The sequence below is a fragment of the Echinops telfairi genome, unplaced genomic scaffold (assembly GCF_000313985.2).
Source record: "Echinops telfairi isolate 266 unplaced genomic scaffold, ASM31398v2 ScPeMD7_60;HRSCAF=208, whole genome shotgun sequence".
Lineage (NCBI taxonomy): Eukaryota > Metazoa > Chordata > Mammalia > Afrosoricida > Tenrecidae > Echinops > Echinops telfairi.
In genome coordinates this window covers 29,399,667-29,426,963 of record NW_022103958.1, presented here as the reverse complement: position 1 = coordinate 29,426,963, position 27,297 = coordinate 29,399,667, and the positions used below count along the sequence as shown (strand labels likewise).

The 27,297-nt window shown below is 37.9% G+C and overlaps 1 protein-coding gene across 2 annotated transcripts in view; it reads left to right on the top strand.

The window, feature by feature from the left end:
- GAS2 (growth arrest specific 2) overlaps window positions 1-27,297 on the top strand; it is a 139,458-nt gene that overhangs the window by 31,326 nt on the left and 80,835 nt on the right. For both annotated transcript variants that reach the window (XM_045291146.1, XM_004711636.2), the window contains exon 4: window positions 16,944-17,085. In XM_045291146.1, coding sequence (XP_045147081.1) covers window positions 16,944-17,085 — 142 coding nt within the window. The remainder of the gene's footprint in view (window positions 1-16,943; window positions 17,086-27,297) is intronic.

Genomic DNA, 27,297 nt, shown 5'->3' with positions numbered 1-27,297 from the left:
ACTCCCTGCTCTGCTGCATGTCTTTAGTATTTTGCCTCAGTGTCACTGGGTCAGACCAGGCCAATCCTGACACTGAGTCTCCAGTGTTGTCCCCTGTAGGGCCATGGGTCAACAACCTGAAGATTTTAAAAGAGCTGTTTTGTAGTGCTTTTTTTGGTTCTAATAAAACAGGGATCGGATGAGTGATAACTGAATTTGTTGACCATTGAAAATTAGGAAAAATAATAATTTCAGTGTCTTTCATGTAATAGGTACTCAAGGGATGTTGCCAACCTACAATATGTTGTTTTAACTAATTAAGGGAAATTCCTTCCAATTATTGATGGAGCCATAAAGGTGAAATCATTGGTTTTTAATTTTTGTAAAAATTTCCTTTGCATCCTTTTGCCAATAACTGCCCTTTTGTCTAATAAAGCAGTTGGTGAGTGAAATGTGAATGTTTCTTCCTAGAGCTCCTAATTATCCATCTATCAAAACTGTGCTTAACAACTAACGTGAAAAGTTCAGTTTCTATAAGACAATAGGATGGAATCAGATCCCTTCAAAATTTAGGAGAAATGAGCAATCCTGTCATTCGTTTCTGACAATGTGTTAGTTTATTAAACAATAGACAACTGAAAAAAAGGAGACAGATATGGTCATGGACTACAGTATAGTCATGAACTTACTATATAAATACACACATAAGTCCTGCTTATATACATTATTTTAATGAAAGATGTTTAATGAGTAATGTTTGTTATAATCAAGATACTATTTACTGTATCTTGTTTATGTAGTTGTGTATTTACCATATACTGTTTATGTACATGGTAAATAGGGGATGTGATTTAAAATTTGTTAAGTCGTATTTGTTCAGCATCTGTGTGTATAATGTGCGTGGTAATACATAGCTTTGAGGTCAGGTTTCTAAGATGACTTGAAAAGAGTGGCTGCAAAGCAATGGTGACTATTTAATAAGGAAAGATAGGATTGTATTATGTGACTAAATTTAGAAGAGAACTTTAAATATATAATAAATAGACATTTAGAAAATTCACACATGCTGATTTTTTTAGTGCATCTTATCAACCTTCTAAACCAAGGCAACAAAGCGCACCTGTTGGTCTTGAGTTCATTCGGATTCACAACAACCCGATGGGCTGGAGTAGAACTGCCGCAGAGGAGGAGCAAGGCTGTTCCCATTGCTGAAGCCGACAGCCGCCTCTTTCTGCCGTGCTGCTCCTGCTGTCTTCAACCACCCACCTCTTGGGTAGCAGCGAGCACTTAACGATTGCACCACCCAAGGCCACTTTCCAAAGGGATGTAAATTAAAGTGAAAATTCATTTTTACAACATATATAGTGCCTATATTCATATCACAATGCCCAAAGAACCTCTATATAACCATACTGTCATGATTTTTAAATGAATCTAGTCAATTATTTTGACCATTCACACTATCCATATGTTATTAAATACTTTACTCTTACTTTTCATTATCACAAAGTCAGAAGTAGATGCATTTGGCTTCCTTTAGTTGATCAGACAAGAAAATGCCACCTTCTCACTCATTATGTAACTGCTTGGCTAGTGGGACAGGAAAGCCAAAGTCTTCTAAGACTGACAATCTTTAAGAAGCTTATTTTAAAGCAGAATGAAGTTTTATGCTGTGGTTTACTATTTATAGATTGGATTATGCAATATTAAACCATCTTATGGCTTTCCTAACCACAATACCAAGCTCATAGTTTATTCCAACTCACAGTGACTCTAGAAAACCGAGTAGAAGCATCCCTGTATGTTTCTGAGATTGTAAATCTTTATAGGAGTAGAAAGCCTCATCTTTCTACCTCGGAGGGACTGGTAGTTTCTAACTACTGAACTTGCGGTTCATAGCCCAATGTGTAATTCACTAAATGACAACAAGGGTGTAAATCCTTGGGAAAAAAAAAAAGACTTGGGGAAAAACATTTGAGATAACTTTCTCTTTTTTTCTATATAAAGAACCAAATGACAAGGCATCAATTTTATTTCAGAATCTTTTCAATTACAGGAAGGTAGAAATGCAATCTATTATCATAGTTGGCTTGTTTGATTCTGCTCCGATTTGTTGTGATCCCGTGGCCTTTGTATCTGTGCAAGTACAAGTCCTCCTTCCCCCAAACCCTTGTGTTCTCCCCAGACTAGGGGTTGCTCCTGATGAGGCCTTTGCGCTAAGGGATGTGAGAGGGAGCATTTCTAGATCCTTCCTGCCCTGTGCTGAGAACTCACTGAGTCCAGAGCCCTGGAGAGAGACCAGGGAACAGCACCTCACAGAAATTTACCAAGATTTCAGAGGCTACAAGATGCGAATTTGCTAGTTATGAAGAAACCACTTCCAAACTTAGGAAGGTTTTTTTTTCCCCTTTTCACAAGCTCAGATGGCAAAGTATTGTTTTGCAGTGTAAGTGAATGTTCCATTAAAGCCTACGATTGGTGAATCTGAAAATAAAGCATGGTGAAATGAAACTGCAGAGGGCATGAAAAGAACATTACACAAAAATATGGATTGGCAGAAGGAGGTCGCTAGATACCGTCTACCAGATTGTGCCGCAGCAGCAGCGGCAGAGCTTTGTCCCTTGAGCATGAAAGTAAACCTGCCCAAAGTTTTCCAGGATGACCTCACCTCTTCCAAGTGCATTCTCACATCCTGCTTTTCCCACATGCAGGACCATCAGCAAGGCAAGATGGTAAAAGGAGAGTAACTGGGGAACTGTTTTCATGACATGCGCTAGCACTAATTGAGGGCCCTGCTCTTTCAAAGCACTGTAGATATAATATAGTGTGTCCAGAAAAGTCACCCTCACATATGGGGAATGGAAAAAGGAATGCTCTTAAAATGAGCTGTTACTAAATGCTTTGGAGAAATTCAGATCACCCAAATACACTGATCATGGACACACATGCCATCCCGTCAAGGTGAACATTTGCAGATCTTCAACAGGAACACTTTGTACGAGACGGAAAATGAGGGGGAAACAGTTGCTTTTTCATTTAAAAATGTCTGCTGAGACCCGGGTAATGTAAAGTGTAGGCATGCACCGTGTTTGTAAGTGTGTGTGGTCCAGGGTCTCTGGTACTGGTGCATGACAGAGTAATGGTCTGATGTGTTTTAGATGAGGTAATTGAGTTTACTGTGCATGGAGCTTTTCAACTGCACTTTAAGCTTGTGGGGACTGGCTACATGAATACCTTATATTGTTTCATTTAGCAGTTTGGAAATGCATTCCAGATCATGCGTGCAGCTGTCTAGTGTGTGTTTTGTATTTATATTACTTTGCTAGCCATGTCTAATTTCACAGCAACATAGGCTGCTCGTCTACTGTGTCACTGTCCCATTAACATAAATAGTGTAGCATTTCAAGCACTGTACAGGCCAAAAAACCCCAAACAAGAACAAAACTTTAGCCCAATCAAAAATGTGGAAAAAAGATTGACAACTTTTGGAGTGAAAGGGAGGAAAGGAAGCTTATTCTATGGGGGACTATCGAAATTCTGTGTCTTGTCCGGGGAAATCAGAAAGCCTAATTTGTACTCAGTATTGTGAAAGAGGTAGACAGGCTCTTCCTTAAAGACCAGCTTTTTAATTGAACTGTCATTACCCCCTCTAGCAGCTAGATAAAGCCTATGGGTCACATCTCCTACCGTGTTTTTAAATAGAGAAAATAAAAACAGTTTCATAGGATTACAAAAGAGAACCAATCGTATCGAAAAGTTGTTATGACATTAAAAATAGACATTGAAACATAAAAATAAACAAAAATGTTTAGTTTTTAAATGAATCTCACCCTAGTTGTAATAAATATTGTGTATTTAAAGTCAAATAGATAGCAAAACCAGTATTTCCAGGTAAGGGCAACGTTTGTAAGGAAGCCTGCTGGGGTAATGTGCCACACAGTGGACGGCTAACTGCAAGCTCAGAAGCTGGCCACCACCTCTCTGCAGGAGAAAGACGAGGCATTCCGCTCCCCTACAGATCGACAGTGTAGGAAACCCTCAGAGGCAATTCTCCTCGGCCCATCGGGTCTCCATGCGATGAAATCCACTGAAGGGCAGTGAGTTTTGAGGGTTCAGGCAATGTTTGGAAAACCAAAGCATCAGTGATTTCTAACAGTGTGGAGAGTCATAGGTACTTAGTCTTACGAATGTGCCTTCTTGCCTACATTCAAGCAAAGACTATCCATTACAGTTACAGGCTAGTGAAAATAAGGAAAAATCAAAACAAAACCCCTCTTATCTGAAGATCCTGACCCTCCCCAAACAAGAATGATTTTGATCACAACGCGTTGGTTTTAGGTGCCTCCCAGTCTGTGTGGACTCGCAGCAACTTGGTGCACAGCAGGACCAACACCACCAGGTCCTCGTGTCTCCACAATTGTTCGTAGGTTTCAGCCCGTTGATGTGCACATTGTGTCCATCCCTCTTGTCCAGGGCCCTCCTACTTTTCGCTGCCCCTCTCCTTCACCAAGCATGATATCCTTCTCTAGGGACTGGTCTCTCCTGAAAACATGTTCACGGTACATGAGACAAATGTCACTATGCCAGCCCCTCGGTGAGGCACGACTTGTCGAGGAGTGCGCTGGTAAACATATAGGGCCCTGCATGAACAGATTTGATAAGGATAACAAAGAGCAGTAGAAGGATTAAAGCAAAAAAGATCTATTATTATATTTTTAGTCTATATATTTATAATAAACGTGTGTTCCACGAATTAAACATGATGAATCCGACTATATTTTATTTCATCTCACTTAATTTTTGCCATAAACATTAAACATAGAATATTTATTCTTTTTGCTCAGACTTCATAAATGCTGCATAATATGATAATGAAGCAAGTCGATATTACTAAGGGCTCTAAATTTGGCCCTGTCAAATTATGCATAAAGGCACAATTGGGAACGACTTTAACATTTAAGTCAGATCATGTTACTTACCTCAAAATTATCCATTGACACTTGGACTCTCTTGAGTGAAACCCCAAATCCTTGTAACAGCTGGTGGAAGGACTTACATGCCCGGTTCCTTGGCTACGTAGATGATCTTCTGTCCCTTGGTGCTCCCACTGCCCTTTCGTTGCAGCCATAACGGCCTGTGTGGGGCTCCTTGACGCTGCCCAGATGGAGTCTTCCTGTGCTGCCTCTTCTATCTTCTAAGCATTCTCCTTCCGCAGAAGTCTGCCTGCCTTACTTCTCCTTCCTTTGGGCTTCGACTCAAATGTCCAGACATTTACTGGAAAATAGCTCTGAGCTGGATTAGTAACTTATTTGGCTGCAGAAGGAAGGTGCGGGAAAAGAATGAAAAGATTCTGATTATTGAAGTTAATGAGACTATAGTAACAGGGTCATAACTAAGAGGGAAATTCTGCTTTGGAGGAAACACAACCCCTTGAAAAATAGCTGTATGGTAGGAGGGATATGATGGTGGAAGCCGAAACCCAAACCAACCTGCTGCCATGAGTCAATTGAAAATCCCAGCTCTTCTATGGGATTGAGTGGAACTATTCCACAGGGTTTCCAAAGTTGAAAGTCTTTATGAAAGTAGGCGGTCACATCTTGTTCCCACAGTGAAGCTCAGCTGGTGGATTTGAACTACTTGGTGAGTAGCTGAGCATTTTAACCACTGCAGATGATGGGGAAATGTGGAAATGATGGATGTTTTTGAAATTGGGCCCATGCGCTTCAGTGATCATAAATATCCAAGAGATTTTTTTATATTGCTCTTTAACTTTCCCTTTCTTTAATTTTCTGAAAGACATACTTAAGCTTGATTATGTACCAGGCACTATTTTAAGAACTTCTTAATAAACTTAGAGGTCACCAAGGAACCTTCTATTGTATGCACTATAATAAGCCATTTCATAGATAATGAAGAACTGAAACGTGACAAAATTGAGTCACTTGTCCGATGTGCCACAACTACCTGAAAATCCAGATTCGGACCTGAGTAGTCTGGCTCTGGAGTCCTAGGGTGGGGCAGAAGGTTAATAGCTAGCCACTAAAACAAAAGAGTGGCAGTTTGTCTAGTCACTAAACAAAGGATTTGAGTCTAAACAAAGGTAGTTTGAGGCTACTCCGTGGGGTCACCATGAGTCAGAACTGGCTCAAGAGCACCTGGGTTTAGTCTGACTCCAGAGTGCACTTAACCTGTCTGCTGCCTCTCCCAGCTGGTCATACGAACGCATGTGTCAGTTACAAGCTGATACGTTTTCTTCAACAAATACTTTGGATGTGCTATCGAACAGGTATTATGTTACCATTTCCTTCTGTGCACGGACGGTCACTACGAGTTAGCGTAGACTCAGTGACACCTAACAAGAAGAAGCACAGCAATGAACTCTGGGAACGACAAAGACAATAGCTGTGTGCAAAGGAGAGGACAAGGACAAAAGCTAACGTGGCTGGGGGATGGAGTGCCTGGGTGTGATGAGCGACAGAGAGGACCAGACTAAGAGAGGCCTTAGAGGCCAGGTGATGGGGTGTTTAATCTTTATTCAGGAAGTCCTGGAAAGTCACAGAAGAGTTTGAGTAGGAAAAAACAATCCAATTTATTTGATGGGAAAGGAAGCTCATTTGGGTTAGAATGCATAGTGTGGTGAAGTAAAAAGAAAAAGAAAATGAATGAAAATGAATTTTAATTAAATCACTATACACATGGAAGGGATTTTAATTTTTTTCCTTATGACCATTCAAGAAGAGTGCTATTACCCAAGTAATTTTCTTCCCTTTGTCTATTTCTTTGGTCAAATTTCTATCACTTTGACCATACAGAATATATTTTTTATCTTTTCTAACGTCCCTTGGTAGTTATGCATAGCTACCTTGATACCATGGGTGTTCAATGAAATAATTTTATTCAGAAAGAGTTTTCTTTCAAAAATGTATTGTGAAACTAAAAGCAGCAAGGGGATATGAATGGCAGCAGAAAAAGAATGACTTTATTGCCTGGTTATTTGAACAGTGCTTTCTCTATGCCCTTTGGAAAAGGAGAGATATTAGTTTCTAGCAATTGCCTCTTTCACATATCTTTCTGCTTTATACCTTGAAGTAAATATCCCCTGGAAGTAATCCAGGGTTGAGTAGTTTGTCTCAACTTTGATGAAGGGTGAGTTATTTAAACTACTAGTATTACATTTTTGGTTCATAGTAAGTAGGGAACTATAGACGCCATTTACTCTGTAGCTTTTCTTTTTTTAAAAAATAAATCATTTTATTGTGGGCTCTATCATATAAGTCCATATGTCCATTATATTAAGCAATTATGTACAATTACTGTCATCAATTATTTCAAAACATGATCTTTCTTCTCCAGCCCCTTGATAGCAGTTCCTCTTTTTACCCTTCCCTCTCCTGAACCCATAATATATTATGTATTGTTATATATATATATATCATCTATATCTATATCTATATCTATCTATATCATCTATATCTATATCTATATCTATCTATATCATCTATATCTATATCTATATCTATCTATATCATCTATATCTATCTTACATTGCCCCGCCTATCCCTTCACCTCCAATCTTGGTAATTGTTCCCCTCAAGGGGGTTAGTTCATTATCCTTGCTATCACTTCCCCCTCCATGACCCCCTTTCCCCTCCCCTCCTGAAGTCATTACTTGTGTTACTGTTTTTGAGGGTTTTGTCTATCCTGGATTCTGTAAATTGAAAATTCTTGTCTGCACTGATGCAAGTACACTGGACTACCTGGACTTTCAAGGTAGGACTGAGCTAATAATAGGAGGAAGGATTAAGGATTTGGAGAAGTGCTGTGTGTTTTGTTGGTGCTGTTCTGCTCCCTGGATGTATCTTCTCAACCATAATTTATTTTAAGGCTACCTGTTCAAAAATTATGAAAAAAATCAAATGCTGAAATGTATTCTATTCAAGGGATTTGTTTAGTATGATGGAACAGTTCAAATATATGGGTTCTTACAGGCCAAATGATGTTATCCATGTGTGTGCCCCTGTGCTTTTTGGTTTTCATAGATTAAATTGTGGCCTCTCAATTCTATATTTCCCAACTTTGTTGTGTCATGATTACTAGTGACATGGCAGAAATGTAATGATATAACCATTTGCCATGATGTCATCTGATGTGAACATTTGTAAGAATATTAGGATGAGATGGAACAGCCATATACCTATCACAGTCCTGATCTGACCTACGAGGACTGTCCCTGCACTCTGGTGTGCATTACTTTTTAACTTACAGGGGTAAAAGGAGAGACGTTAATATAGAAGGAGAGACCTGCCTACCACCAAGAAGATAGAGCTGTGAGCAGAAAGACTCTTTTGGTCTTGGGACCCTATACTGAGGTCCCTCTGAAGTATACCCCTATACTGAGGGACCCTCCTAGAGCCAGTGGAAAATGGATGCTAAAATGTATGTAGATCTCCCGGGAACACCAGACCCAGGAATGTTGACAGCAGACAAGGCTCTTCTTCCAGACCTGAGAGCAAGAGAAAGCCTTCTCTGGAGCGGATTTTCTGCATTCAGACTTCTAGCTTCTGACACTGCCTGAGCATACATCTCTGTTTGTTCAAGCCATCCACTTGTGGTACTTCTGTTATAGCAATATGATTGGGACAGCATCTGGTAACGGAAGCATGGGTACTAATCTAACAGAAACCTAAAACGTAGAAGTGGTTGTGGAATTTAGTAATGAGTAAAAACTGGAAGAGTTTTAAGCTGCCTAGTCGCCCTGGCGCCATCGTGGTTCCACATGGTCATCAGTTTGAAACCACCAGCAGCTCCATGGGAGAAAGACTGGGCTTTTTACTCCCCATCAGCAGTTACAGTCTCTGAAACCCGCGCTGGGTCGCTCTGAGTCCGCACTGGCAGTGAGAATAGTAAACGTCCAGATTGCCTTGAGGACTTATGGTGGAGTAATGGACGTCAAAAAGAAACCCGCTGAGGGTCAGAAGGAAGTCAGCAGAGCTGTAGCAGCAGAGACAGTGTGGATGGTGAGGAGTGGTGGCCCAGAAGCTTCAGCAGCAGAACCAGGAGACTGGCTTGAGACGATGTGGTGCAGCAACCACCCTACACAACCTGGGAGGGGCAGAGTGCTTCTAGGTACTTGTTTTTGGAGCTGGACATGTTGATTCATAGAGTAAGAAAGATGAGCACCTTTGGGCTAATCCTGACTGGTGGCATGGGGTGTCTCCATGCATTTATTGGTAGAACTGAAGAATTTTGTAACACTTGCCCAAGCAGACTAGAGGGTAGGCTGGGCCTAGACAGTTGAGGGTCAAGGAAGCTGAGCTGCCTCAGGCTCAAAGGGTGGAACCACTGTCTTCTGGTCTCATAGGGTGGGAAGGGTGGGAAGGTAGAAATGAAGCCCACGGCCTAGGGATCTCCATTCAGAGTCCAAAGAGCAAAGCCAACATTCTTATCTAGTCTCGGAAAACAGGGGATTATTCTCAGGCTTTGAAAGCTAATGGAAATTGTGCTGATGCATTTTTTTTCACTACACCTCCTCTTTACCTCTATTTTCTCCTATTTTTAATGGAAATATTAACTGTGTGCCTATTCTACCACTGTTATTGGAAGCAGGTAACTTGTATCCTACAGTTAGAGATGAAGAAGAATTTTTCCCAGGACATAATTTGGACTTGGAGTGGACTTTGACAAAGTCATGATTCCGGTGGACCAAAGGCTAGAATGTCATGGATTGAATAGTGTCCCTCAAAATATTTGTCAGCTCGGCAAGGCCATGATTATCAGAGGTGTGGCAGTGATTCAATGATGTAATCACCTCCATTATGCAATTTGTTATGTAAGAGGATCAGGATATGACCCTACGCGGGTGCTTACGAGTATCTCAAAGAAAATCCAGGATCAGAGAGCATCTTTGGACTCTAGGTCCTATGCTGAAAACCTTCTAGACAAAGGAGGAAAAGGATGTCAAGACACATGTAGATCTCCAAGGACTCATGGGCCTGTAGACATTGAAAGGAGATAAGGATCTTACTCCTGAGCTTAAGGGAGAGAATGCCTTCTCCTAGAGTGAGACTCTAATACCAGGTGTTAAACCTTGGTGGCATAGGGGTTATGCATTGGGCTATTAACCACAAGGCCAGCAGTTCAAAACCACCAGTTGCTCCATGGGAGAAACATGAGGCTCTCCACTCCTGCAGAGTTAGAGTTTCGGGAACCCACAGGAGCATTTCAACTCTGTTTGTAGGGTTGATATGAGTCCGAATTACGTGAATGGCAGGGACTTTTTGTTTTTTGTTCAAATTGTGAGAGAATAAATCTGTTTGTTAAAGTTATTCACTTGTATTTCCGTTAGGTTATGTGTAGATAACAAAGATAATTATCCTGGCATACAAATATATACAAGGATGAATATGCTTAACATGCACCTTGATATAATTATATCTATATAAACTCACATACACTAGGGGATTTCAAAAACTGTGGAAAATGGAATTCAGAGATAGTGGTCTTTTCCCTTGAATTCTTTGAAGTCTTGTACATATCACAGAATCCATAAAACTTACTGTAATCAAGTCTGTTCCAACTCAGAGTGACCAGATAGGACAACGTAGAACCACCCCATAGATATTCTTGAGGCTCTACGTCTTTATGGGGACCGATAGCCTCATCTTTCTTCCACAGAGTAACTGTTAGGCTTGAACCACCAACCTTTCACCTAGCAGCCAAACATTGAACCCTCTACACCAAATTACCAAACACACCAAGGCAATATTAAATACTAAACCCCTTCTCCAAGGTTTTCTTGACAAAGTGATGATGATTTTACTCGGCATATCAGATGTTATTTTCCTTTGCTTAATTTTATTAAAAAGGGCATTCCAGATTTTTTATGATTTTCATGAGAATTGAGAAAACGTCATAGTATTTTTTAAAAATCACAGAACTAGAAGGATTTAACTGCTTAGGTTTTCAGGACTTAATATTTTATGTAAAACATTTCAAAAGCATTTTCGGTTCTAATATTCTGAAGACAAACAGTGCTGTCGTTAATGAATACTTTGCTTGCTAGTTCAAGTGAAATGTAGTATTTTGTTGTAAGATCTTGATACACAAATAATATAGCATCTCTGTGCGATCCATCTCAATGCCCCAAAGTTGATCTCCACTTATGGCAACCCTGAGGGTTGCTGGGCATGGAAGTCTGTGGAGTAGAAAGCCTCAGCTTTCTCCTGCAGAGTGGTCGGTGGCTTCAAACTGCTGGACTTGCAAAATGCAGCTCAAATGATGCCCCACCAGGGTTCCTTGTGGGATACTTAGGCCTTTGAAATGTGAGTAATAAGGAAGAATGTTGGATCCTGTGAAAGCTCTGCTCTGCTCTACTGCTTCCAGCCAATGGAGTAGGGTTCCCCCTGCCCATAGTGTGCGTGATGGATTTTCCTGCAGCACTGTGAAGGTCCACAGGCCATTTGGAATGGTGAGGGTGAAGCTTTTAAAATTCTATCAAAGAAAAGGTTTTATTTGGATGAAGATTAAGAATTTTCATACACACTGCTTATGCTTTGCCAGTCTTTTAATCATATGTGGGCACTGGATCTGTCAGCTTTAGAGCAGGGCCAAATGCCTCATAAATGACCTTCAAAGCCAAATTATTAGACAGAATAGACATTCTAATGAATTCTTATGCACTGAAAATTCTTCAGTTATAAAAATCATCCATAACCAGTTTTTGCTTTAATTGTCCTAAAGTAGCCTTCATGTGTTCAAAATCATTACATTGTATTTTTAAAGACTATATGGAGAATATACAAAACAAAACCTACAAAGTCAACAATTTCCAATGTATAATTCAGTGGTATTGTGTGAATTCAAGTTGGCATCTTCTGGGCTGCCCTTTGAAATTTCCTGTTCCGCTCCGCGAGTTCATTATTTCTTCCATTTGCTTTAGCTGCTCTACAATTAAAAGCAAGATTCAGTCTCTTCTGACATCCACTTTGATATTTTCTTTCTTTGCTTCTTGTTAATGACCGCTTTCCTCATGAATGCTGGTCATGATGTCCTCCCACAGCTCAGCACGTCTTCTGTCCTTAGTGTTCAATGCATCAAATTGGTTCTTGAAATGTTACTCGAATTCAAGTGGGATAGACTCAAGGTCATATTGTGGCTCCCATGAACTTGATTTAAAACTTACCATCTAATATTACATATATGTAGATGACGTTAAAGGCCACAAGCTTATAGGGAGGAAACGTTATTTTCATTTATAAGCGCAATGCTTGTCCTTGTGAGTTCGTTAAGAGTGACCAGAACAGTTGTTGAGGTCCTGTAGCTTTTGTGAGTATTCTTTTAAAATGTACCCTTTAGTGGTCTTAATGTCAAATCAATTGCTCAGTTCTCCTGAGCCACATGAATGTCACACAGATTGTGAGCTTCAACTCCTTTAGCTTATAGTAGCTACATGGAAATATAAACAATGGTGTAAAATAAATTTGCAGATTATCTTACTACTCTTCTCCCTGCCCCTTAAACACATACTAGGGATATAGGTGATAGATTAACAAATTGTTCATTTGAATCTATTTTTATTTTTAGAAGATAATTTTATCTTCTTATCATAAAATAACATTACAGTCACTTGTTATATATTCTTCAAGAGATTAAAAAATGCCTTGTGTAATACAATTTTCCCATTTTATTTAAACTATTGTAAATTGTATAAATCACTCAAAATCCTCCCAGTTATTTTTGAAGTATGTAAAACAAGAAGTAGATGACCTTCTATGCAGCCATTAATCCCTTTCTTAATGGTAATCACTGCTCTAAATGTGCTGCATGTCCTTCTTGAATTTTTTCCTAAATTTACTTTAAATAAATATAAAATATAAATTAAATAGTAAAAATATTTTCATAATTTATATACAACTTAAGTATTTAGATGACCATTAATAAATGTATGTGTGTGTCATGTATATCATAAAATGCAATTATTGTATCCATGTGTGTGTGTGTGATTATCATTACACTCTACTTTTCCAAACTTTTGAAGCACCTCATATATGTTTGCCACATATTTGTTTGTACTTAATAATATATGACGAACATATTTCTGTTTAATACATGTCTATTTATCTTATTTTTTCTAAATGACCAAATAGAGATTCATCATACTACATATTATTCCACAACCCTTCTTTTGATATATTATTATTTACATTTCTTTCATATTTCATCAGTGTTGGAGCAAATACAATTGCTCTTATATCGTTAAGCGCTTCTGCTATTTCTTTAGTAGGATATATTCTTAGAGCTACAATGGATAAACTTAAGGGTTTTTAATTTTCATAAAGACTAACTGCTTAGTTCTCATGGACATTTTATTAACTTACTGTTTTAAGCTATATTTTGTGGTTATTTATAACTCACCTGAGAAACATTCTTTGAAAAACATTATTGATATCTAGATCACATCAGTTATGCTGGTCGGACAAGTGAGGTAGCCTTATATATGACTAATATTTGTAAGACATCAAGTATGTAATTTAAAAATATTGTATTATAGACATGCAAAGATTTTCATTATATTAACCTTAAATGAAATTCAGTCAGCAACAAAGAATAGCTTTTTGAGACAGAAACAGCGTTTGAGTGCTCCAGTGACTGGATGCTTTAGTTAGGTAGACACAGTCATGAAACATTGGATATGAATAATTCTAGCCATTCTTTGCTATTAAGAGGACATCATCAACCCATTTGGGCCACTACTTCACTTGGCAAGCCATCCTTGTTAGCAAGCTCCTTCTAGACACCACTTTTGTTATATCTGCCAGTACATAGTGAGAAGAGGAAGCACCCTTGATCTTTCTGCTGTTTAAGGCAGCGATGATTATATGTATTCTACTCTTGAGTATGCAAATATTTGCTTCCTTTCACCTATTTTACACAACAGTGAAAGTACTCTTTACATCATTGAAAGTCGTCGTGTATACTAAATTCCTAAGACTGGCATAACAAGCACCAAAACTGGATAGCTTTATGTGACATAATGACATTGTGGGATAAGCACTGGGATGCTAATGATGAGACTGGTAGTTCAAACCTACCAGCTGTCCTTCGGGAGAGAGATGAGGCTATATCCTCCCATAAAGATTTACATTCTTAGTTGTGACCTCTTTGCGGGTCGAACAGCCCTCCCAGAGGGGTTGCCTAAGACCATTGGAAAACACATATTTCAGATGATCTTAGGAAAAGACACTGCTCCTCCATCCTTCCCCTGGCAGGTCCGCCCACATGCAGATACGCCCACATACGAATACTCAGCGTGGACTGTTATTCATGCTATACCATGCTTCAAGACAATATTTCATTTATTTGCAATTAGAAAGAAATATTTCACAATATATAATTACATATTGTTTTTGTTACTAATCACTATGCTTTACTTATGTTCAATTTGTAACAATGAAAATATATCCTGCATATCAGATATTTACATGACGATTCATAGCAGTAGCAAAATGACAGTGATGAAAATAATGTTATGGTTGGGGGTCACTACAACATGAGGAAGTGTCTGAAAGGGCCACGGCCTTAGGAAGGTTGAGAACCACTGCCCTAGAGGGTCACTCTGCCTCAGATGCCACTCGATGGCCAGGGCTTTGGGTTTCAGTTTGGTTGACTTAAAACAACAAAAACGTGTCCTCTCGCAGTTGTGAAGACTGAAAGCCGCAAGCCAGGACATCAGGAGGGCCATGCTCTCTATGAGGGCTGCCCGGGAACGTGCCCTCCTGGTCCCTTCCAGCTTCTGATAGCTGAGGATATTCTCTGGCCTGTGGGCAGCTTCTCCCTCCATCCTTACGTGGCTTTCTTCTCTGTGTCTCTGTCTTCCTGTATCCATCCTTTTTTTTTTTTTTAATAAGGACACCCGTCATAAATATATTAATTAGTGTTTATTCTAATGACTTCATCTTCATGAATTACTTCTTCAATGACCCCTTTCCCAACTAAGATACTGGTCATAGATACTAGGGATTAGGAATGGAACATATCTCTTGAGGGAACACAATTCAACCCGAAAACTGGGTATGTACCACTTAAAACAAAAAAAATCCAACAATAAGAGCAAAAACATTATGCTATCTAATATGTTGCCAAGGGAGGGTTCTTGAGTGAAATTTCACGAAAGGCTTATAATAGAAAGGTATGCCAGGTTCACATCCTCCCTTATCTTAACCATTTTCCTAGTTCACAGAAAGATAAATAACAGGTTTCAAGGGCAAATAACACGTGTTTTTTTTAAAAATCACAGTTAATATGCACTATGGGTTAAAAGAAAATAGTTTCTAAGAAGACTGCAGAAAGCTACCCTCACTGCTCACTGAGCAGCACGGTTGCCAATGTCCAAAGATCAGATCATTAGGTGAAAAAGGTATTAAGCACAAGTGAAGGGTGACACACCAGATCACAACACAGAGGGTGACTACATCATTGCACTACTGCCCAAGGGCATAGATATATAAGCGCTGAATTTCATCATTCTTATGTGTAGATAATTGGACATCCTCTTACAGAAGGGTCACAAGGAAGAGACGAGCCAGTCAGGGTGCAGTAAAGCACCCATGAAACACACAACTTTCCTCTAGTTCTTTAATGCTTCCTACCCCCAACTATCATGACCTCAGTTCTACATACTAGACCAGAGCTTGCACACTGCTACAGATAAAAGCCTGCAACCCAGTGAATCCAGGATAGATAAAACCCCTCAGGACCAACAATGGGAATAGAGATACCAGGAAGATAAAGGAAAGGTGCGGGGAAGCGGGGAATCTATCACAAGTGTAGACATATAACCCCCTCCCAGGGGAAAGAACAACAGAAAAGTGGGTGAAGGGTAACAGAGGATGATGTATGATATGAAAATAATAATCTATAATTTATCAAGGGTTCATGAAGGAGGGAAGGGGGAGAAGAAGGAGGGAAAATGAGGAGCTGATACCAAGGGCTCAAGTAGAAAGAAAATGCTTTGAAATGATGATGGCAGCATATGTACAAATGTGCTTGACACAATGGATGAAAGTATGGACTGTGATAAGAGATGTAAGATGTATAAAAATATTTAATAAAAAAAAGAAGAATAGTTCATCAAAGTTGGCAAATAACCGCTTTGGTGTCCATTTCCTGTTCATTATATTGTTCATTCACAACACAGTAGGTAGTAGGTTGTTTTTTTCTACTGTCTTAAGTACAAAATATTGGTTAATAAATTAGATAGTCAATAAGTCAGTGATTTTAAACATCTTTATTTGGTATTGGTGATCAAAACTTGTGTTGTTAGGACAATCCTGCTGCTCTGCTTACAAGTCACGTGTTAATTTGTGGTATATGTGTGAAAAGGCTTCAGAAAATTTGTGGGAAATGGACTTACATAATTATGGAATTTTCTGTATACCTTTTGAAGTTCCTTCATACACACACATATATACATACATACATATACATATATACACACATAAGAATTTAGACACTGTATATTTATGTAATATACTGTGTATTGATGCATAATACTAATGTTTCTGAATTCCCCTTTAACAAATGAGGAATATATTTATACTTATATTTATAAATATATTTATAAACCCTATACTGATAGACTTCTTAGATGAAAGAGAGTCAAAAAAAAAGATAGATGAAAGAGAAAAAAGGAAAACCGAGGTCCTTTGAACGTGGAAAGGGGCTGTTTACATTAATTTAGATCTTCAAATCATGAGAATATTGGTATGCATAGCTATGTATAGTCTGTTAATTGCAGGTAAATTTTATTAGCAACTAATTTATATTTTGTGATTCTTCACAAACATGTTTATTGACATGAGGCCATTCTAAACCACTCGTTTGAAAACAGAAATGTCGACGTAATAGGTATTACTGTGCTGCCTTTGTCAGACGTCTTACCAGACGGAGATTTCGCTGTTTTTCAGAGTCTGCCCTTGAAGAAGATCCCATGCAAAGCCAGTGCGCCCTCGGGTTCCTTTTTCGCCCGAGACAACACAGCAAATTTCTTATCCTGGTGCAGAGATTTAGGTGTGGATGAAACATGTCTGTTTGAATCGGAAGGCTTGGGTGCGTATCCCTTTCTTAATTCTAGAATGATTTGTTTCTGTCATTAAAACTATTTATGTAGATATAAATAACTAGCCATTTTACAGATTCTTAGCTTAAAAATTCTGAATTTATTGTCAAATTACAGGCTTATTGTAAACTGTGAACGTGTAAACCCAGCCTTACTGTTGATCACAGTTGGATGTGGGACTAGGAAGTAAGTCGGTCCTTCTGTTCCTGCTTTCTGTCTTTTTCTCTCCAAGGAGCTCCCAGGACAAGTGCATTACTAGGCGTTAGGAGTATCAATATGTTCTTGCTCTCAATGTGCTCACTGTCCATAAATAGACTTCCAGGTGAAATCCAAGGGAAAAAAATCTAATACCAAAATTTACCCGCCGGAAAGATTATGATATCTCAAGGCTTTAATACTATGAAATGCAAATTATTTACATTAGTTGCTTAAAAATAAGCATATTCAACTCAAATCTTATCCTTATACAATAATGCCTAAGGCAATTTATGCAAAAAGAAGGGATATTTGGAAAACCTACTGCAAAGTCTCACCGCTAGGCTCTGACTTAGATCAGACAGGTAGCAATATGTGCTTTAACCATAGAGAAATTATAGACAAACTATCATCTATAAACTTTATATTGTTACAATTTGTTTATTAGTTTATTTTGGTTTTTTTTAGATGTGTTAAATAATCAATCCAGTGTGAGTTTGAAATAATTGGAGATGCTGAAATAAGAACTAACCTTAATGCTTTCCCTATCCAGAAAACTGCTTTTTTTCTGACTGAAAATATTATAAATCTACTTCCAGTAGATTTGTACAGTGAGCCTCAGTATGTTTTGGGGAGGAAACATAGATTTAACTTTGTAGTGTTTTGATATATATATAACATCTTGGGATGGAATGGTTAAACATGCTATGTAGACTCCATCCTCAAAACTCTGATATGGAGATTATTTGAATTAAAGTCTTTGTCTAGTGAAATGGAGCCTGGTGAAGAAAGCAGACATGGTGGGAGAAAAAGAAAGTTTGGGTTTTATTTTATCCCAAAGTTTAAAAAAAATCAATTTATAAAATCAGTCCTCTATATTAGCATCTAAGTAAGCCAACCTTACTTTAGGTAGAATACATATATAAATTACCTTCCAAATATTCAGTTTCCCCATCATCCCTAGGCTCCACAAGGCACTCAGTTGTTTTATGCTTCAAAAACCAAAAAATAATCTATTTTCTAATGCCTTATTTAAGTTTTTAAAATTAACACACCCTCATAATGTCTATAAGGCACCTGGTTTATAGCTGCCCACATATATTGGCCACATTCATAGAATGAATGCTCTGTGATATAGCACAAATAATTTAAAAAGTCAAAATACACCCCTTACAATAGGACAACTCTAAATTACACGCAACTCTCAGTAGCAGAAGTGGTCTTATTTCAAAGTCCCATCTACCCTTAGCACAGTGGCTGCCACAGGATATATGCACAAAAAGTGCTTATTGAAGCAAAGAGGTAATTAATGTTAACTGACTAAGCCAAATGAATATAGTACTTAAGAAAATAATTGACATTAATAACAATAAAGAACCATTGGGAAATTGACGGTGACAACCGGAGTCCTTCTCATTTCTTATGCAGAAGGAAATTTGTATTTGTGGTAAGAACAGTTGATAAGATATGGAATAGGCTGTCACCGAATGGATGAGGGTTTTGTCAGCAGAGAAACAAACAATATGAATTGAGGGTAGAAGATCATTTTGCCTGAATGGAACAATAAACCAACTAATTGAAGAGTAGTAAACTATATACAGTGATGCATCTTTACATGCACAATAAACACTCAAACACGGACTTTGATTCTCCTTTCCATTTGTTCAAACAAAGATAAAACAAATTTGATAGAAGATAGCACGAGGATCTGATGTGTCCTTTCTTCTTCATTGTTTGTCTCAGTTCAGAGATAGTTGTACTTCCAGATTTTAACTTCTACTTTTGTTGTAAAATGTAAGCGGGTGGATTATAAGAAGAGTGTGAAGAAATTCATAGAGGTAAAAGTGTGAAAAAACTTTAATAAACATCAATTGGTATTTATAGCAATATAATAAATTCTTAATCACAGGAATTATACTCAGCACATTTAAGCAATTAAAACTCATGACTTAAAGTTCTGCTCTGCTGCTGTATTTGCCACCACCACAACAAAAAGCTACACATGGGGAATCTGCTTTATTGCTAGTTAGTTTGGCCATTGAAAGTATTTTTCTTTCTTTCTTTTTCTTTCCAGTGAGCTCCCCAGGCCAAGTGCATTACTAGGCATTAGGAGTATAAATATGTTCTTGCTCTCAATTTGCTCACTGTCCATAAATAAACTTCCAGGTGAAATCCAAGAAAAAAAAATCTAATACCAAAATTTACCTGCAATAAAGATTATGATATCTCAAGGCTTTCATACTATGGAATGCAAATTATTTTCATTAGTTGCTTAACAATAAGCATATCCAACTAAAATCTTATCCTTATACAATAAGGCCTAAGGCAATTTATGAAGTAATGACCTTTATGTATAAATCTATACTTCATATTATACATAATGATGCCATGAAGGACTTTGTGATGGGTCCGTTCTTTACCCTGTTTGGAAAAAATCAAATGAACAAACTGGCATGAAGGAAAGAAAGCCCGTTATGTTTATACAATAACTATTGATCATTTTGTAAAATAAATTAACATCGATTATGCTTATTTTTCTAAATTATAACTCAGCTTATCATTTGCAATTAAAATGTATTTGTTTGACCGAGAAGACTTACTAAGAGAGATTTCAAGGATACACAAATTACAAAACACACACACAACTAAATCAAACAGGTTTTCTGTTTTGCTGTTGAATGAAAAGATAGATCTGACATTTCTGCTGCTTAGAATACAATATGAAGTGATACATCATGAGCTCTGGAAAGACAGAAGACGGGGGCCAATGTTATAACATTGACTTTAGGATTATTCAGATAAAGGAAACATCTGTGCCCATAGATGTTAATGAAAATCAAAAGGAGGGACAATGAGAAATCCCATTTTGCCAAGTGGAATCCTTTCTCCTTGTATTTTTTTCCCCTTCTATTTTTAAATTCCCTGTGGGTGAGGAAGCACATGAACCTCTGCCGATGGCCTTGGACTCTGTGCTTGCAGGATTGACTTTCTTTCAACAATAACCCTGTGTACTCTGCTTGATGTCTTTTCACACTTTACTTTTGAAAGGGAATTTAGGGCAAGGGTTTTCTTCTTCTCTCCCCCCGCTCCCCCCCCCCACCTACCTCAAGATTCTTTTCAGTCACACACAAAATGAAGAGCATCCTTTGTGTCCCAGTGTTTTGAACAGCAAGTAAAATGAAAAGATGCCCTGATGAAGGGAAAATCTGTTTGAATGGATGATAAAGTCGATCACTGTACTGTGGGTATCAAGAGGCTTCTGTTTTTAACTGTTCAAAAGGTCTTTGCCTGCATAGAGCAACCTTATCTTTGTGGCAACTGATACACTATCCTTTGGTGCAGAGCTTTTTGTACAAAGATTTGTGAGCAGATCTTGATTTACAACTCAATCCGTTCTCTTTCTACAACACCTACTGACAAGAAATCAGTAGGTGAGAGAAGGTGTGTTGGGGTGAGGTATGAAGTATGGACAGTCATTTATTTCTTATGCTTCTCCTGTGCTTCTTGCCTTTTTAATTCTTGGCAGATAACTCCCCGCGCCACATAATATAGTCACATACAGAAATAAACCTGCAATTTAATTTCTATGGATTTCTTGAAAGATAATTTTCTGCTGTGAAATGTACATTGTCATAAATTTACCAGAGCCTGCATAGAAATGAAAATATCAATGTTTCAAAAATGAATCAATTGAAAAATGGACAAAAGTCATGAATTGCCAGTTCCTAAAGGGATTATAGAATATCAAGAAAGATATTAGAAACTTGGATAACTTAGGAATAAAGTAAATTCATATTGCCTCATGTCTTATACAAATGAAACAAAGATTGAGAAAAATGTGTGTTTCCTGGTGATGAGGTTGTGAGGAAAGAGGATGTTCTATGTACTAATGAAAAGTGGAGATCGGAATGCATTCCTCAAATGCCAAGTTGACACAATATCTAGAAGACCTTCATGGCCTTTGTTCCTTTCTGTTGGAAGGAAATAGAGATAGGCATAAGTATTAATATAGCAGGATGTTCAATGAAATACATTTCTGATAGTAAATAAATAGAAATAAATTCAATCTGTGACATTTTACAAATTATACTCAGAGCTGCCAACACAAAGCAATATCTTCAAAGGCTATATAATACTAAAGGGCAGTTATTTTTTTCTGTGGATACAAGATAACACTTTATACCCAGTATAGAGTAAGACATTGAAAGAAAAATGAACAACAATGGAGTCGCACATTATATTCATTTTTCAGTCCACTGCTGTATTTAACAAACTTTAGAACCTGAGCCAATGAAACCTCTAATCTGTGGGGGGGAAAAAAAAGAAAGAAAATTAATTTTTATCTATTTGGAGGTAATTTAGGTACATTTGCATAGGGAAATACTTGATATAAAAATATTACACATCAGCATTGTATAAGGACTTTTACACGTAACAGAAATTATATTTTCATTTTAAGTGCCAGAGGATTGTGTGCTGCTGTAGCGCCAGATGAGAGCAATTGTTTTGCCTGTTCCACTGAGCACACTCGCTCACCTTAAGGATACACATGTACTGCTCACTCTCGCCCCCTGCTGTCCAAACTATGCTGGCATGTAAATCAATGACCAGAGAAGATTGTCTTTTCCGTGTCTCTGATTTATTAAGAGTAACAACTAGTTTCATTTGATGCTTTAATATTTAGGAACATGAATTAGGTTAAACAGATGAATGTGAATATTTTCTTTAATTTAAAAGTATGCACTTTATCAATCTAATGCTAAATGTTTCCTCCCCGACTTTTCTTTTAAAAGAAATGAATGTTATTTTAACTGTGGAATAAAGAAAAGGGGGGAAAAGGTGAATGTTTAAAAGGTTGAATGTATAAATGCATTGTTTTCAATTTCACAAAGATATAAAAGTTGTTGACATACATTAGTCATTAATCTTCCTGACATTAATTAAATTTAATACTTTTAGAAGACTGGCCACTTTATTTGTAAGATATTTGAAATAATCTGTTTCTGTATATTAATGGGTTGGCATATATTGTATAATTTACCCTGACACATCAATTTATAAATCACCAAGCTAATTCAGTTTCTTTTCAGAGGCTGGCTTGTTTTGCTTTGTTTGTATGTATTCCAGTGGGATTGGGAGATGGAAAATAATGGTGCTGGGGAAGACTCTAAACACACAAGATTTTGCTTGCTGTAATTGTGTCAATATCATGATGTTATTGGATGATTATAGGACTTGGAGGCCAGTGACTGTTCTTCACCTATTTCTCTGAGAAAGAATCTACTCAGCAAAAAGGGTTTGCTATCAGCTGTGCTAGCATGTCAATGTGTGTGACTTGTTGGACCATCCACTGGTTTTTTGTATCTGTCTTTGTGTTTACTCTGTAGTACTGTCTTCTTTTGATGCAGCATTCTGATGGGCAGTTTTCCAAAACTTTTAATCTATTTAACCTTGGTCAGCATTGTGCTTCAGAGGCTAACGTGAACCCATTTGCTCCTTTCTACAATACTTTTTGGAGTAGCATAACAAAGATAACTGGAAAGGAAGAGCAATTTTGCTATTTCCCAAAGTCAAAAGGAGAGTCTGTGGACTTTTAATTCTTAACATTCAAGTCACAGTATGTGCGTCCACGTCCCCTGCTGCATCAGAAAAAGACGCTGTGCTCACTTCCCCGTGCTTGCGTCCTCCTTCCGCGGCTGCTCTGACTGTGGTCAACTGTGAGAGTATTTCTGTGGGAAATAACAACAACTTACTTTTTATTTTTAGAACTCATGTAGAGTAATCATTTCAGGGCACTCATTCAATCCTGGGTTATTTATATGCAGTTTCTTTCTCTCCAAGGAACATTTCATTTCCGGCCTTTTTTTTTTCAACATCTGGTCTTCTAAAGCACTTATTTTTCTGGCATTTCAATTCACTTTTCTCTTTTGAACTCAAGAAAATGATTCCAAATTTAGCCATTTCCCTAGAGCCAGAGAGAATATGAGAGAAAATGGTAATGCATCTGATTGGGAGAACTAATGTCTTCCGGAAATGACTGGCCTATTAAGGTTGGACAGAACTGGCGTGGAATTAGGGAAGTAGCCAGCTTTCCAGTTTGTCCAGGTTTCGTTTTCTTACTGCACAATTTCTAATAATAATACTCATGCTTAGGGAAAGGTCAGTAAACAATTCACTCACACGACCGCATCTACTCTTCAACAGCTCCCATTTTACAGATGAGAAAGCTGAGAAATTATCTCAGAGAATTTAGATCAGTTGTCTAATAACACACAGCTTCTGAATGACCCACCTAGAATTGAAATCTGGGCCCTCTTACCTCCAAATGTCCCAGCACTGTGCCACGAAAGTTCATGCTTCATTAAGTTAACTTTAGAAATTCACAGGATTATCTCAAGTCAAAGAAGAGAAAAAGCGAAAGAAAAACAAAGCACATTAGAAATTACTTTTGTGTCTCATTGCAGATGTGAGTGATAATGACATTATTAATTCATCAAGCTTTACCATCGGTGGAGCTAGGTGTTTAAGGCAGAAAGAGAATATTTCTCAACTTAGAGGCAAAGGCAATTAGCTGCAGTTTCCATTCATCTTTCATTTTTATCAAATTATGAATGAACTCTCCTTGTTTACGGGATTTTTATGAAGCTGTGTAATACCTTAAATCATTCTGATAAGTCATTCTAGGAAATTTGAATACTAACAGACTCAGACACATTCCAAGTTAATGAGGTTGCAAAATTCTTCTTTGTTTTCTCCTCTTTTCTTTACCGCCCAGTTATTTTAAGAACACAGAGTTAGGGTGTTAACTCTCATTGGATTCTGTTTTTAAACTTGTCTTCCTAAGAATGACACGATACCGGGCATAGTTTGTGAATAGTCATTTCATTTTCTTGGGAAGCAGCACTGGTACCTGCTGGATCCTGGATTGGAAGAAATGCTCATGACTCTCATTCAGGGCTAATTCAGTACAAGAAGCATTTTCCCTCATTTTGCTCTACCATCACCACTACTATCCTTGACCTCTGGAGAGCACATTTTATTTGGCAAAGCAGATTTCTGTCTTTCTAGGGGGTGCTGTTGGGTAATAACTGGACTGCTTACCACAAAGCCATCGTTTCAGACCCACCGGCTACTTTCCAGGGGAAAGAGGAGGCTTCTGATAGCCTTTGGAAAACCAATAGAGTTGCGATGAGTGGAAATCCTGGATGGCAGTCCGTTCGTGAGCCATAGCCATCACAATTAATATTCATTGTTATAATTATAACACCGATCAGTGCAGTGGTCCTCAAGCTTTTGTGTGTTCTGACTGCCTGGAGCCTGCGTGCAGGCAGACTGCCTTGCTTTCAGAACAAGCTCTGTGGAACAGGCTCTCAGCAGATGCCACCGGTCCTGTTAGTCTGTAGACCACACTTTTAAGTTATAAAGGTATAACGTGGAATGAATCTTTATTATAGAACTAATACTCTTCACCATGACATTACCCCATAGGAAAGAGCAAATAGATGGAACGAAACTTAGTTTAGCAATCGGCAGGTTTGGCAGCAAGGGTGAGAACTCAACCTTTGTGACTTGTCGTTTAGTATAAACCACCCCACCTCCCCCATCAAGTCAATCTTGCCTCATATTAATGTCTACCTAGGGTTTTTAACGCTGTAAATCTTCAGGAGAATGAATAGCCTCACCTTTCTCTTACAGAAAAGCTGGCTAGTTTGAACCACTGATCTTGAGATCATCCGTTCAATGCTTAACCCACAGCTCTGTCAGGACATCCTTATGGTCTATTTCTTACTATACTAGAACCTGTTCTAGCTTCTGGAAAAATGAGAGGCCATGAATGATATTTGCATTATTTTGCTGGAGGAATATAATCTTTCCACTTTTCTTCCTAAATCAAAAGGAAAAAAAAGGTTTTTTTTGAAGGCTAGCAGGAATAACGTAGCTTCTAACTGTATAAAAACCAATGATAAGAATGTTCCCTGCTTTCATTCTATTGCCCTGTTAATATATTTAGCTGAAGTCTACATTCAAGGTCTACTGCAGTTCATCCCTGCAGATTTTGTGACATTGAAACTCAGCCCATTGTTTTACCAGAAGGTCTCATTTCCTATGCTGAGGACTAGCAGTATTGCATTTGACACTTGATGCCCGTGAGGTTTTTATACAATCTCGGATATGAGATTGAGTCCCTTGCGTGGGTTTTTGAATAGAGATCCGGGCTTTGTCCTGGAGATGGTCTGCATTATGCTCTTCTTTCAGATGGTCTGGATTATTTGAAAAGAAGTCTCCAATGAGAAAGCATTTTGCATAACAATTACCATCAACTAGTGAGCTTTTAATTTGTTTTAGAAACAATTTGGACAGAGGGAAAAAAGCAATAACAATCCCCTCTTCAATCTCAATTCAAAATGAAAGCCCATACGGATGCTCTAATGATGTGGGGCAAAGCAAAATGTTTCCTGCTCTGAACTTCAGTCTAAGTGGAAGTTTTATTTATTCACCAAAGAAAAGGATCATACATGGATTTAAAATGTGTAGTAGATGTGACTCAATTCAAAGAGGCTTTGTTAGAATTTAATCCACTACAAGCTGGCTTTCAAATCAGACTGACAAAGACATGCATTGCGACATCCATCTTTTTAATATCTCAAAAAACAAAATCCAACTTACTGACATCAAGTTGATTTCAACTCACAGCGGCCCTGTAGGACCAGGTAGAGCTGCCTGCTGCTGTGGATGTGAGACTGCAGTTCCTTAGGGATGTAGAAAGCCTTTACTTTCTCCCACTGAGGGGTTCTGAACTGATGATGTTGCGATTACACAGACCCACTATGCCACCAGGGCACAACTCAGCTAATTTATTAACTATAGAAGCATGTAAATTATTTTATTCTCAGAAGCAGGGGAATTAATCGCAAGTTGTTTTATGCTTCAAAAACCAAAAAAGAATCTATTTTCTAATGCATTATTTAAGTTTTTAAAATTAACACACCCTCATAATGTCTATAAGGCACCTGGTTTATAGCTGCCCACATATATTGGCCACATTCATAGAATGAATGCTCTGTGATATAGCACAAATAATTTAAAAAGTCAAAATACACCCCTTACAATAGGACAACTCTAAATTACACGCAACTCTCAGTAGCAGAAGTGGTCTTATTTCAAGGTCCCATCTACCCTTAGCACAGTGGCTGCCACAGGATATATGCACAAAAAGTGCTTATTGAAGCAAAGAGGTAATTAATGTTAACTGACTAAGCCAAATGAATATAGTACTTAAGAAAATAATTGACAAAAATAACAATAAAGAACTATTGGGAAATTATTTATTATGTACCAAGCACTATGCTAAAATTAACAGTATTAATTATTTAATCCCCACAATATTAGAACATAAGCACTATATATTCCCTCTGAAATCTGAAGTTCTATAGAAGCACCTCCTCAAATCACCCAGGTAGCAAGTGTCTGGGTTGATATTTACACCTAGATATTTCTGGCTCCTGTCCAGGACCACTCTACCCCTTGCCTCATGTAAATTTAGTTTAGAACAAACTTTAGTGCAACAAAATCAAATAAGGCCACCTCATCTATAATGGAGATACTTGCAAAGAGAAAATAAATTTTGCAAAAATTAGGTCGAAGTGCTTGCTTTGGTAATTAAATTAATATTTCTTAATTAAATTCTTGCTTCTCCTAAAAATGAGAGCTAGGTGAAATTATAGTCTTTATTCAATTTGTTCATTATGCCTTGTATCACCATGGCATAGCTGTCATCATTCTTGACATTGAGATATGAATTTTTTTGAGCAACTGCTTTGTTTTTCTAGAAAAGCCATGCATCTTTTAAGCATTATTTCATTCATTTCTTACTAGTCATCAAACAGTTTTTTGGCCATTGTGTTAGTCTGAGTATTTTAGAGAAACAAATCCACAGAAACTCATGTATAAGAGAGAGTTTTATATAAAGGTTAAGTGCACATCAAGAAAACGTCCCAACCCAGTGC